Here is a 13,515-nt window from a genome sequence, read left to right as displayed (position 1 = left end):
TATTCTGGTTACCACCTTCATTTTAGCAGATGGATTGGAATGTCAGACAGTTGCTTGAACCTTGATCCATGGCCCAGCTTATATTATAAACTATTTGAAAGGGCATTGGAAAGGCCTTCAGTCCTAAACCCTAAACTACCTTGCCAGAGAAGCTTTGTGGCACTCATTGAACAACCAGCTTGTGGAGCTTTCCAAAACTGATGGTTAACTTAATAATTTGTGTTTTATATTTCTGACCATCTGGTGTTGAAATAGGGTGGGTTCTTTACTGTATTATCTCTCTCTTTTTCCCTCGCTAAATCTCTCATGTAGAGCAGTAAAGCTTTTAGCTTGCCATTTGTGACAGAAAACATGAGGTCATGTCTGTTTCCATGCCAACAGGAGCTCCTGGGAGACGATATTCAGTAAAAGCACAGAAGCGGTGACTGCCGATCAGCTCCAGTGTTGCCAACGAATAGTTGAGCTTTGTAAACAGTGCCTGCTAGTGGTTTACAAATACTCTGTGGATTCAAGACGGTCCCTCACTGGAATTAACCCTGACTGGGATGATACAAGGTAGATATGCTATGTTGATTTCAGCATCCTAGAATCGAACATGTATCTTCAGATGTAGATGGACCGTAAGCCAGCATAGCCAGTGTGAAGAAAGATGGTAGTTGTAGTCTAACAACATCTGGATTGCCACAAGAGCCCCACCACCCAACTTTTAATTCCAGGAGCAGTGCAGGATTGCAAACATCTGATGATACTCTGCTCTGCTTTCTGTTAACAAAATATATCAACATATGCTTTGTTAAGCAGTTGTTCATATGCCCAGAAGTCCACCATTGCACTATTAGCTTCTGATTCATTTCAGTAAGAAGACACATTCCCTCCCTGCAAAGTCATTCTGGATTGGGTCCCTTTAGATCGGCAGTGAGGAACCTTGGAACCTCTGAGTCTTTGGATTGAAACTCCCTTGTTCATTGGTTTTGCAAGGTGGGGCATCTGGGAGTTGAAGTTCAAAACATCTAGGGAACCAAAAAATTCTCTATCTCTGATTGAACGAAAGTAGATCAGCTTGTGTATGGAGGAAGACAAGTTGTTCCCCCCCCCCCGAGAATAAGAACCTCTTTAGCTTCTATTGTGTATGTAGAACTTGTGCAACCATATATCCAGTGGATGATGTCCTCTGCTTTTCAATTAAAGGAGAGCCAAAGCCATTTTTGTAAAAACAAGTGATACACATTTCATAATCTTAGACAGCAAGAAGGAAGATGACTTTTCAGTTGGTTGCAGTGCTTGAAAACCTTCCCCCACAGATCTTTTAATTTATTCTTGAGTCTTCTCCCTGGGGTCAGTATAAGTGGTGTGGTAAAGATATCTTTGTCACTGGGTGTAACGGCAAGCTTATAGGTCATGATCAGTAAGAGAAGTGAAACTGCCAGTGGTTATTTTGTGTGTGTGTGTGTGAAAACTGTAATATTGAGTGTTGGGATAGATTGATCTTCAACTATTGAAAACTTTGCAGAATGGAGCATATATAATGAAACTTAGTTGGATTTGCTGGGCTCTCTGTCAGCTGCTTTTGTTATATAGTGCCAAAGGTGACTTTTGTACTTTTAAATTATTACTAGAACAGAGAAAAGAAAATGTACTTCTTCACATAATTCATAACTAACTTCCAGAGGTTTTAAAACCAGGGACAAGGAACCTCTGGAGTTGTGTTGCAAGAGCACAACTTTGTTAATCCTTGACCACTGAGCATGTTGGCTGGAACAAGTGGGAGTTGGAGTCCAGCAGTATCAGAAGGTCCGAAGCCCCTTTTCCCTTTGCTTTAAGTTGGATAAAAGAGGTTTAGGCAAGACCTTGGAGGGTGGGTCTTTTGATAGCTAAATAAGCATGTTACCAAAAAAGGGACCTCCCGAATGCAGAGAACTTCTCTCTCTCTTTTTTAAAAAAAAAACTTTTTATTTTTAACAAGGGGTGGCAAAAAGGAAAAAGGGAATTGAGGTTAAGAGGGAAGAGGAGAAATAATAACATATTAACATCCATTCTATACATATCGCCATATCAAAATTCCAGATTACTCTTTTTACTATTTTCTGCCTTCCAGATTTAAGTTCTCATTTCAATGTATGCTCTATTACAATAACGAATCAACTTTTTTGCTTTTTCACAGTTTGATTACCCTCCTGCTTTCATCTTATCATTTAATTTTAGTTTAATTCTGTGTTACTCCAACACTATCTGATAACTGCAGCCATTTATACAATACATCCCATCGTTCAGTTTCCTTTTGAATTGAACAGTCTTTCAGCCCATCTGACAGAATATCCATTTTTTGTCACTTCCCATATTTTCACAATAAGATTCTCTTGTTTCAGTATCTCTGCTTTCTTGAGATTTTTAACATAATTCTTTTTTAATTATGTTAAAGCGGAGGCGGAGGCAGAACTTTTCTCCACAGCAATGGATTGCCTTCTGTCAGAAATGGATGGGATGTTGCTCAAATCCAACAGAGAGCTCTTGTATTCTTATGCTTTTACTTTCTTTCACAAAGGAGCAGGATAGAGAAAGGACTGTTTGTAGGAATTCTTTATCCTAGCATGTGACATTGTCTAGTGCAGCTGTCTTCCCCCTCCACACAGTGATCATGTTAGGTTCCAGGCATGGTGGAACCCTGTGTGTGGGTCGGGTGGAGTCACGCAAAGGAGCAAAGTCATGTGAGAGAGAGGTAGTGCCCCACCCAGTAGAGCCGAAAGTTAGAGGGTATGTTGGTTCCCACATGTTCTTGGACTATAACTCCCAGAAATCTTGATCAGCACAGCTAATGGTAAAGGCTTCTGGGAATTTTAGTGCAAGAACCACCTGGGGAACCAAGGTTCAGAACCACTGTTTTACATCATCCAGGACCTGACGTGCTACTGTAAGTTTCTTGGCTGCATTAATTGCAATGTTACAGAGTATTTCTACCACATGAGGGAGCTTTCTGATACAAATCTACTCTTGACTCTGAACATTTGCACAGAGAAAAATTTGCATGGAGAACATTTTTTCAATTGTTTTTGGTAGTGCATGTGGGTAAGAGACACTGAAGTATATGGTTAGTCTGGACCACCAAAATGATGTGTCTCCAAAAATTAGAAAAAGGTAGAAAAGCAATTGAAAAGGTAGAAAAGCAATAAATGCCCATATGGATAACTTATGAACAACTACAACAAATTTACAGGTCAGCAGTACCTCCATCAGTAATTCACAGAAAATCAGACTTTGAAAAGGAATATATTTTCCTGTCCTAAGAAAGACAAAAATGATTAGCACTTGAGAGAGGCTATAGGAAGGAAAATTCCTTCTGTCCATTTATAGAAGGATAACCAGGGGCGCACTGGGACTGTGCAGCTTGCCCAAAGCCACAAAGACTGGCTCTTTTCCTAGGAAGCACAAAGAGGAATCAAAATTTATAGAAGGATAACCTTCTATAAATGCTATCCTTCAAGCTCTGTTCATTTCTCTTAATTTCTAGGCTGACTCTGAAATGCTTCCATTACTTTTCAGTACTGTTGAATTTTCCTTCTTATTTTTTGTTGGCATATAACTACCGGTAGTCATCAGAATAGCTGTCTGGGTAGCTCAGTGGTTTAGGTATCTAGTTGCAGAACCAGAGGCTGGGAGTTTGATTTCTCTTTGTGCTTCCTAGGAAAAGAGCCAGCCTTTGTAGCTTTGGGCAAGCTGCACAGTCCCAGTGTGCTGTTGCTTCTTCTTCTTCTTCTTCTTCTTCTTCTTCTTCTTCTTCTTCTTCTTCTTCTTCTTCTTCTTCTTCTTCTTCTTCTTCTTCTTCTTCTTCTTCTTCTTCTTCTTCTTCTTCTTCTTCTTCTTCTTATTCTTATTCTTATTCTTATTCTTATTCTTATTCTTATTATTATTATTATTATTATTATTATTATTATTATTATTAAGACGTCAGAATATACTTGAAAATTTTAAGAGACACTCCTTGGCTCATAATATTAGATTGTACCAAGTTGCTGCCAGACCACTCCTCTGCTCTTCCTAAAGAAGACAAATAGCTTTCTAAATGCAATTGCCAAATCTCCTTTTTGAATAGTTACAGGAAAGAATGAATTCTTCTAATCCCTCACCCCGCTTTTTCTGTACACAATACTGCTGTTGCATACAAACCAAAGAAGTGTCACAGAAAGATACCTTCTTTCATATGCAATATGATAGCATCAGACTTTGTGTGTTGTAACTGAGGTTTCAATGGTGAGCCAACTAGTGGGGAAGGATCATTAACTCAATGCTATTGCATATGCTTCTCATGTATAGTCTGGTTCCATTGTAGCACCTCCAGCTTTAAAAGGCTTTTGAAGTGAGGCTGAGAAAGGTCCCTGGATGAAGAGAGTTGCTATCTGCTTAAATAGACAGCATTGGGCTATGGTTTACCTCTGTATGAGGCATCTTCATATGCCCATAAATTTTCATTCAAGAGATTTGGACTGTTGGTGGTTCTCCACAGGAAACTCAAAACGTTCAATGTGAAATGCATACAACAGTTGGGATTCCAAAAGTTTTTGTAAACATTCACACTACCCTGTTTCCCAGAAAATAAGACCTAACCTGAAAATAAGCCCTAGTATGATTTTTCAGGATGCTCGTAATATAAGCCCTACCCAAAAAATAAACCCTAGTTAAGTGAAACCCTGCCCTCCACCCTTGTGCAGCTACCAGAAGAAGATGACATGGCTGTATTTGAATAAATGTAGATTGTTGTACATGAAAAAAATACAACATCCCCTGAAAATAAGCCCTAATGCGTTGTTGTTTTTTTGAGCAAAATTTAATATAAGACCCTGTCTTATTTTCAGGGAAACACGGTACTCTTGACTTTGTACACATGTGCATCCAAATGAATTGCTAACCATCAACCTGTATCAATAGAAATGAAATCTTTGAGCATGCAAGGGGTGACTGTGGATCTGGAGGCTTCTTCTGTGAGCAGATAACACACAATTCCACAGTACCTATAGAGCTGGACTTTTAAAAGTGGTATAGGCTTCTTCTCCACGGTGCAGCAGAGCTTGCCATACACTTTATACCACTGTCTTATTCCATTCTTGTGCCAATGCATGACATCATCTGTAATGTCCCCATTATTCTCTTTATCATGGCAATCTGACCTGATCCTTCCACAATGCTTTCCAGCTACCTGCCATTTGCAGATGACATGTATAGCCAAGCACAAAAATGTACAATGGTGCCCCGCATGACGATGATAACCCGTTCCGTGAAAATCGCTGTTTAGCGAAATCATCATCATGTGAAAATCGTTTCCCCATTGGACTGCATTGAAACCTGTTTAATGCGTTCCAATGGGGAAAAATCGTCATTTTGCGAAGATCGCCCATAGGAAAGCCGCTTTGCGATCTGCCCATAAGCTGTTTTAAATCGTCATATTGCAAAAAACCGGCCCCAAAACACCCATTTTGCAAAGATCGCCCATAAGGAAGCAGTTTAGGGAAGCCGCCGATGAGCTGTTTTAAATCATATTGCAAAAAAAAAAAAAACGGTCCGCGAAGCATGGACCAAATCGTCATCCAATGAAATTCCCCCATAGGAATCACTGTTTTGCGAAGCAAAATGGCGGTCGCAAAACATCGTTGTCATGCGGATTCGTCGTTTTGAGGGGTAATCGTCTTGCGAGGTACCACTGTACAATTGAAATAGCTCATTTGAGACTTCTTCCTGCAATTTTTCATTTGTCTTCCTCAGATGTATGTGTGTCTTTTAGGGGAACCATTTTTGTACACTTGCATGTCAATATCATATACCTGGAACTATATCAGAACTTTGAAAAGTTATGTTTTTCATTACACTGTCTGAAATATTTCAGCCAGCAGTCATGCTGCCCATGTTAGCTAACAAGTTCTGGGGGCTGTCATCCTGAAAAGTAACATTACCAAGTTTCATCCAGTCCCTGCCGTGACCCAGTTTCAGCCTGGCACCTCTTGTTCACTGACCAACATATCTTATGTGGGCATAGCATGCATAGAATGAGGTTGCAGCTGTGTCACATTTGAGTTGCAGAAAGGTAGCAGGCACCATCTGAAAGAATAGCGTGGAGTTTGGAAACATTACGTGGTGGACTGTAGCTCCCATTATCTTCTAGCTGTGTTCGCTGGAGGAATGATAGTCTGAAAAGTAAGAGCACAAAGCTGTGGATAGAGAACCAACTGTTACATACAGCACTGATGTTACCTGTCTGTCATGGGTTTGGAGGGAAAGTTCCAGCCTATGGGGAGTGGAAGGCGGGACATCAGGAGGAGGGGCTGTACTGTATATATATGTGAAGCCTGTGTGGAGAAGTAGGGAGAAGCTGGAGGAGAGCTGAGAGAAGAAGCTGGTGTGGGAGTCTGTGTGTCAGACAGGGTACTACTGTGTGTCAGTCAGTACCAACCTGATAGGTTCAGGTGTCTGTATGGTTAGCCAGAACTGATAGGTTCAGGGTCTGTGCTTTATTTAAAGGTGTTCTGTGTGAACCAAACTGGAGTATGTATGATTGAGACTAAGCCACGTTACTGTATCTTATTCATTTGATCATTTTATTTTCCCTGTGTGTTATGTAAATAAACCTTGTTCTTTTATTTGTTAAAAATCCATCCCTGGTCTGTGTGACTTCTTATAGGGAATGGTTGGTGGCAGCTTAGTGAAACTGTGGCATATCCCAGTAGGTCTGGGGTTGTCACATTGATTGGTGTCCAGCGTGTGGGATACGACTGGTCCAGTTGTCCAGTGGTACAGCAAAGCCTTGGCAAGTGTGCCCAGAGCAAGGGGGGTCTAGTCAGGGACAATCTGAGGGCGCGTAGGTAATCTTCTAGGCGTACCTCACGGGGAGGTGCGCTAGTGGAAGAACGTGCCAACTGGGGAGACTAGATTAGGGAGCTCTGAGGCAACCTGTTTTGGCGGGAAAAAGGCTGAGGCAAAGCTGAGTGAAGTAGCAGTGATCTAGCCTGTCTGCTGAGAGGCCTAGCAGAGGGGGGTTGGACTCTGGCTGGCTACAGTTGCAAGTTAGTGCTGAAGAACAGCAGCAATCTATAGAAGGCTGGTTCTGAGGCAAAGGAAAAAAGTGGTCGCTTTATTTTGAGGCTTGACTTTTGAGAGCAGCCTGTTCTGGGGGGGGGGATTATGCCCTTGACTCGAAGCCAAATGGCAGAAATGGGTGAAGTGAAAGACCCCCAGGTAGACCAAGGTTCTGAGGATGAATTTGGCTCAGTGCAGGGTGAGAGCACGGGAGAGCAGAACCCAGAACTCAGGAAAATGCTCATAGCCCAACAGCATGAACTGAGGATGAGGCAATTGGAGAAAGAAGAAAGATTAGAGAGAGAGAAAATTGCTCTGGAAAAAGAAAGGATGGCGTTTGAGTTAAGAAAATTGGAAATGATGAACCAGAACAATAATAACAATAGGGATTCTGAGGGGGGCCAATTGTCTAAAACTGACCTGAAGAAATTCCCTGTATACCACAAGGGAGATTGCCCTGAGGTGTTCTTTTCCCTAGTGGAAAGAGCGTTTGTGGACTTCTCAGTAAGGGAAACTGAGAAGATGACCATCATGCGATCTTTAATCAGTGGCAGCCTGGCAGAAGTCTATGCAGAGATGCCAGAGGAGCTGCTAAAAGATTTCGCAGAGTTTAAAAAACTGGTGTTTGCCAGACATGGGATAAATGCGGAACAGCTGAGGCAAAGATTCAGGTCACTCACCAAGAAACCAGAGCAGACTTTTACCCAAGTGGGGGCCCAATTGGTGAGGCTGCTAGAGAAATGGCTATCTCAGGAGGGAACAGAGACCTTCCAGCAGCTCAAAGACTTGATAGCGCTGGAACAGTTCTATTCAGTCCTGCATGGGGAACTGAAGTTCCAGGTGAGGGGAAGGAAACCGAAATCTGTGGCGGAGGCGGCCGAGATCGCAGATTTTATTTCCCAAATAAGAAAGCCCTTAGGTGCTGAGGGGAAATCGATAGGTAAACCCAAAGAAACCTACAGCAAGTACTCTCAGGGACCAGGAAGAAACCAGCAAGGGGGAGGGACCCATGGTGAAGGGAAGCCCTCAGACACGAAACCAAGACCTCAGATTTTGGAGGGAAAACCAAAACAAGATGAGAAAGACTCAAAATACACCAGAAAATGTTATTTCTGTCAAGGAAAGGGCCATCTAATCTCAGAGTGTGAGAAATTAAAGCAGCTAAAAGGAAATGTGCCTCATGATTCGAGTGGAACCAAGCCAAAAGCTGTGTTCTGTGTCCAGAAAGAGCAAAGCTCCTCGTCACTGAGGGAGCCTGTTGCCATGGCTACTCAATCTGGAACAGTTACATCTGCTGATCAGGCTGAGGAAAATGGTCCTCTTGTGGAGGTCAGGCGCTGCTTACTTGTGAGAACAGATTCTCAGTTGTTTGAAACAGCAGGGGTGGACGTAGGAATACTTGACCATCAGTATCGGGGGTTAAGGGATACTTGTTCCCAGGTGACCCTGTGCCATCCAGATATTATTCCTAGGGAGTATGTAATCCCAAATGAGAGCATAAAGGTGGCAGGGATTGAGGGACAGGTGATCTCGCTGCCAGTAGCGGAGATACCTGTGAGCTTTCAAGGCTGGAGGGGAGTTTGGCGGCTAGCGATTTCATCGACTCTGCCAGCAGCCGTGCTCGTGGGAAATGACCTGGCTGAACATGTGAAACGGGTGCTAGTGATTACACGCTCACAAGCTACCACGGGGACAGTTCAGGGGGGTACTGATGAGCCCGAGACGGAAGCAGAGGGGAGTGCTGAAGCTGTGGTGGAAACCTTAACCACAGACAGCAGATTTGGCCAAGAGCAAAAGGCAGATGCCACTCTCCAAAAGTGTTTTGAACAGGTGACAGACGCCCAGCTAACACCTGAAACCCCAGTGAGATTTCTAGAGAAAAAGGGGATTTTATATAGAGAGACCCTGAGGAATATCTCAAAAGGGGGAGATGGGATCAGAAGTCAGCTAGTGGTACCTGAAAAGTATTGCCCCATGATCTTACAAAGGGGGCACTCTGACATGTTTGCTGCGCACTTAGGGGTGAACAAAACACAGCAGAGAATTACACAGAATTTTTACTGGCCTGACATAGGGAAGCAGATCAGGGAGTTCTGTAAAAAATGTGATGTGTGTCAGCGGCAGGGGAATAATCGCGACAGGACCAAAGCAAAGTTGTGCCCTTTGCCTGTGATTGACACTCCGTTCAAATGCATAGGGGTGGATATTGTGGGACCTTTGCCCAAGGCCACAAAGAGGGGGAACAGGTTCATTCTCACCATTGTGGACCATGCCACGAGGTACCCTGAAGCCATACCCTTGACTAATATCGAAACTAACACAGTGGCAGATGCCTTGGTGGGGTATATGTCCAGGATGGGATTTGCCTCAGAAATAATCACAGATTTGGGAGCATCATTTACATCGAAGCTCATGAAACGGTTATGGCAAATCTGTGGAATTAAGCACAAGGAAACCACTGCCTATCACCCTGAAAGTAATGGATTAACTGAGAAGTTCAATGGGACTCTAATGCGCATGATTAGGGCTTACTTGGCAGAGAATCCAAACAATTGGGACCAGAAGCTGCAATCCCTTTTGTTTGCTTATCGATCAGTGCCACAAGCCAGTACCGGGTTCAGTCCGTTTGAACTCTTGTTTGGGAGAAGGGTGAAAGGGCCCCTTGATTTGATCAAACAAAATGGGAGCAGATCACCCAGGATGACCCACAAGATGTTGTGACATATATAGACACCTTGATGAATGACCTAAAGAGAAACCTAGAGCTAGCAGCAGAAAACCTGCAAGCTCAGAAGGTCAGACAGAAAACATGGTATGACCACAAAGCCAGAGAGAGGCACTTTGACCCAGGGGAGGAAGTGCTGTGGCTTAGGCCCTGCAGAGAGAACAAACTGCAGCTCAAATGGGCAGGACCATATAGGGTCATTTCCAAGATGTCAGATCTGAACTACCTTATAGAGCAGGAGGAAAACCAAGCAAGGAGGGTGGTACATGTGAATGCCCTAAAACCCTACTACAGAGGGGAACAGAGGGTTTTATTTGCAATAAAGGCAACTGAGAGTGAGGAAGCTGAATTACCCTTCTGGGAGGGTAGAGGGGAAGTAAAATACAACCCAGAGGAGGTAAAGATCAGTCCTGCACTCACCCAAGACCAGCAGCAAGAACTAAAAATGCTGCTCATTAAATATCAACAGGTGTTTTCCAACAAGCCGGGGATAGTGAAGGGAGTGATGCATCGGATCCATACAGGGGATGCACCCCCGCAAGCTGTATCCCCATACCGAGTAACGGGACCCTATAGGGACAAGGTGCGGAAGGAGCTGGACGAGATGCTTAGGGAGAACATAATCGTCCCCTCTTCTAGTCCTTGATCCTCTCCGATAGTCCTAGTGGACAAGCCTGATGGGAGCATTAGGTTTTGTGTAGATTACAGGAAATTAAACCGCGTAACCACTCCTGATGCCTACCCAATGCCCAGGCTAGACAACCTGATTGAAACCATAGGGGGTTGTCGGTTCATTTCCTCATTGGACCTGGTAAAAGGATATTGGCAATTAAGAATTGATCCCAGGGATCAAGAAAAGACCGCCTTTTGCAGCCCTTTTGGTCTCTATGAGTTTAGAGTCCTGAGCTTTGGTCTCAGAAATGCACCAGCCACATTCCAAAGGCTGATGGACCAGACCTTAGCAGGGCTCAGTGACTTTACTGTGGCCTACATTGACGACATAGGGATCTTCAGCAATACCTGGGAAGATCACCTGAAACACCTGGAGTTAGTGCTGCAGAGGTTAAGTGCAGCAGGGCTAACAGTAAAGGCCAGCAAGTGTCAGCTGGGTAGCCCAGAAATAAAATACTTGGGTCACATGGTAGGGGGAGGAGTGATAAAACCCCTAGAGGCCAAAATAGAAGCAGTTCGTGATTGGCCCAGACCCAACACCAAGAAAAAAGTCAAATCATTTCTTGGGTTGGTGGGCTACTACAGAAAGTTCATCCCGAGGTTTAGCGAGATTGCGACTCCGCTGACCGATCTGACGAGGAAGAAGACTGATGACCGCATCCCGTGGACCAGCGACTGTGAGGAGGCGTTCTGGAGGCTGAAGGAGGCGCTCATCCATTATCCAGTGCTGCGTGCTCCAGACTTCGACCGGGAGTTCATCATCTACACCGATGCGTCTAACAGCGGGGTAGGAGCAGTTCTTTGCCAGGAGGATGAAAATGGTGACCAGCATCCAGTGTCCTACCTGAGTAGGAAACTCCAGAAAGGTGAGAGACATTTGGCAACCGTGGAGAAGGAGTGCCTGGCCATAGTCTACGCAATCCAGAAGGCCAAGCCTTACATCTGGGGAAGACATTTTATTCTGTGCACTGACCATTCACCACTGCAATGGTTAAAGACAATGAAAACCCACAATAGTAAACTTATGAGGTGGGCTTTAAACCTGCAAGACTATGACTTTGAAGTGAAGGTGGTCAGAGGGTCAGTGAACTGTGTTGCTGACGCCTTGTCAAGAAGACCTGAAGAATGAAGACGGCGAAAGAAACATGGACTATGTATATATTTTGATGACAAAAAGTTAAATGTACCTGTTTATTAAACATGATTGATTTGTATGAATAAAGGTAACTTGATGTATTGAAAATGGTAAATGTTTAACTTAGAGTGTAAGTATAAGTAAGTATGATATTGTATGTATAACTGTTTTTGTGTGTTTTAACCAGGTTGTTTTTTTGGAGAAAAGCACCTTAGCTTTCCCCCTACAAAACAACTTATAAAGAGGGGAGGTGTTACATACAGCACTGATGTTACCTGTCTGTCATGGGTTTGGAGGGAAAGTTCCATCCTATGGGGAGTGGAAGGCGGGACATCAGGAGGAGGGGCTGTACTGTATATATATGTGAAGCCTGTGTGGAGAAGTAGGGAGAAGCTGGAGGAGAGCTGAGAGAAGAAGCTGGTGTGGGAGTCTGTGTGTCAGACAGGGTACTACTGTGTGTCAGTCAGTACCAACCTGATAGGTTCAGGTGTCTGTATGGTTAGCCAGAACTGATAGGTTCAGGGTCTGTGCTTTATTTAAAGGTGTTCTGTGTGAACCAAACTGGAGTATGTATGATTGAGACTAAGCCACGTTACTGTATCTTATTCATTTGATCATTTTATTTTCCCTGTGTGTTATGTAAATAAACCTTGTTCTTTTATTTGTTAAAAATCCATCCCTGGTCTGTGTGACTTCTTATAGGGAATGGTTGGTGGCAGCTTAGTGAAACTGTGGCATATCCCAGTAGGTCTGGGGTTGTCACACCAACAATTTGTGACTTCATTGTGATCAAATTGAGAGCAAGGTCTTAGGCCCATTCTATCCTTGCCTTGGCTGTCTGTGAGCTTTTAGGGCAGAAATAGCTCTTTTCACTTGTGCTAGTAACCATTACCTTCCAATTCTACAGATTGCCTCTATTTACTTAATAGTGTTCCTGAATGCAAAGAATAAATCCAAAAATGTTTAAAGCTAAATTCAGTACCTCTAGATCATTTGAAACAATAGGTGTCAGACCAGTTCCTTGGGTATTTGTTGTTTCTCTTGTAAAAAAAATTTGTAGTGGTATTACATAAGCTAATGTCAGCTGTGGAAAAAGAAGAATGTCTTTAGGCATAGACAACTCAACAGCGCAAAAATAAATCATATGCACCATGAATATGTTGTTACAGTTGAATGGTGATCCAACATTCGTCAGCTATGCTTAGTGCTTGTTTTCCTTTTTATTTATTTATATTGCAGAGAATTATTTTAATGGGATGTCTGTGAATACGTCAAACTAATCATTCTCTGTGTTCTGCCACTGACAAAGGTCTGTTGTCGAAAGGCATGAAAATACTTCTCTTGTTCCTGTCTGGTGGGTGGAATCCCATGCAGAAGTTGTCTTAATTTCTCAGACAATTACATGTCTTAAAATCAACCTCTCCCTCCACCCCCACTTTAACCTACAAAGAGTTCTGTTACCCCTCATTGGTTTTTGGTACAACTTGAAATTCCTTTCTAACCCAGTAACATTAGAATGATTGAGGTCTTTCCATTGGCTGTGATTGTGTTTAATGGTATTGAATGCACCCTGAGGAGTTTACTTTGCCATTTTACACACTTCATTGGATTTGTTCTGGTGGAAAGGAAACCCTAAATATACACAATGATCCATTAGAACAGGCCTTTGTTTACAGTAAATTCATTGGAAGCTTTTGTTAATGGCAGCCTGACTTCAGCATAGGCTTGTGTGCCAGTACTTAGTAATTTTTGTAGGAGTAATCATCATGAGTATTCCGGAGCATGCTGAGTATTCATCCATCAACAGGGTTCCACACACCAATGTAACAATTTCTGAATAGCACACTTTATTATGTGTAGTTGTAATCGGTTCTAGCATAATACATTCCTCCTTATGCAGCTTCCATTTACCATAGGTGTTATT

General features: G+C 43.0%; 1 protein-coding gene across 9 annotated transcripts in view; it reads left to right on the top strand.

Annotated features, from left to right (window-relative positions):
• Positions 1-13,515, top strand: part of TTLL7 (tubulin tyrosine ligase like 7) — a 114,044-nt gene that overhangs the window by 95,548 nt on the left and 4,981 nt on the right. For all 9 annotated transcript variants that reach the window (XR_013544496.1, XM_072997875.2, XM_078392191.1 and 6 more), the window contains one exon: positions 382-555. Coding sequence is in view for 8 of the 9 variants with exons in the window: in XM_072997875.2 (XP_072853976.2) it covers positions 382-555 (174 nt within the window). In the remaining variant the exon portion in view is untranslated. The remainder of the gene's footprint in view (positions 1-381; positions 556-13,515) is intronic.

Source organism: Pogona vitticeps, chromosome 4, assembly GCF_051106095.1.
Source record: "Pogona vitticeps strain Pit_001003342236 chromosome 4, PviZW2.1, whole genome shotgun sequence".
Lineage (NCBI taxonomy): Eukaryota > Metazoa > Chordata > Lepidosauria > Squamata > Agamidae > Pogona > Pogona vitticeps.
This window is presented reverse-complemented; position numbering and strand designations above follow the sequence as displayed.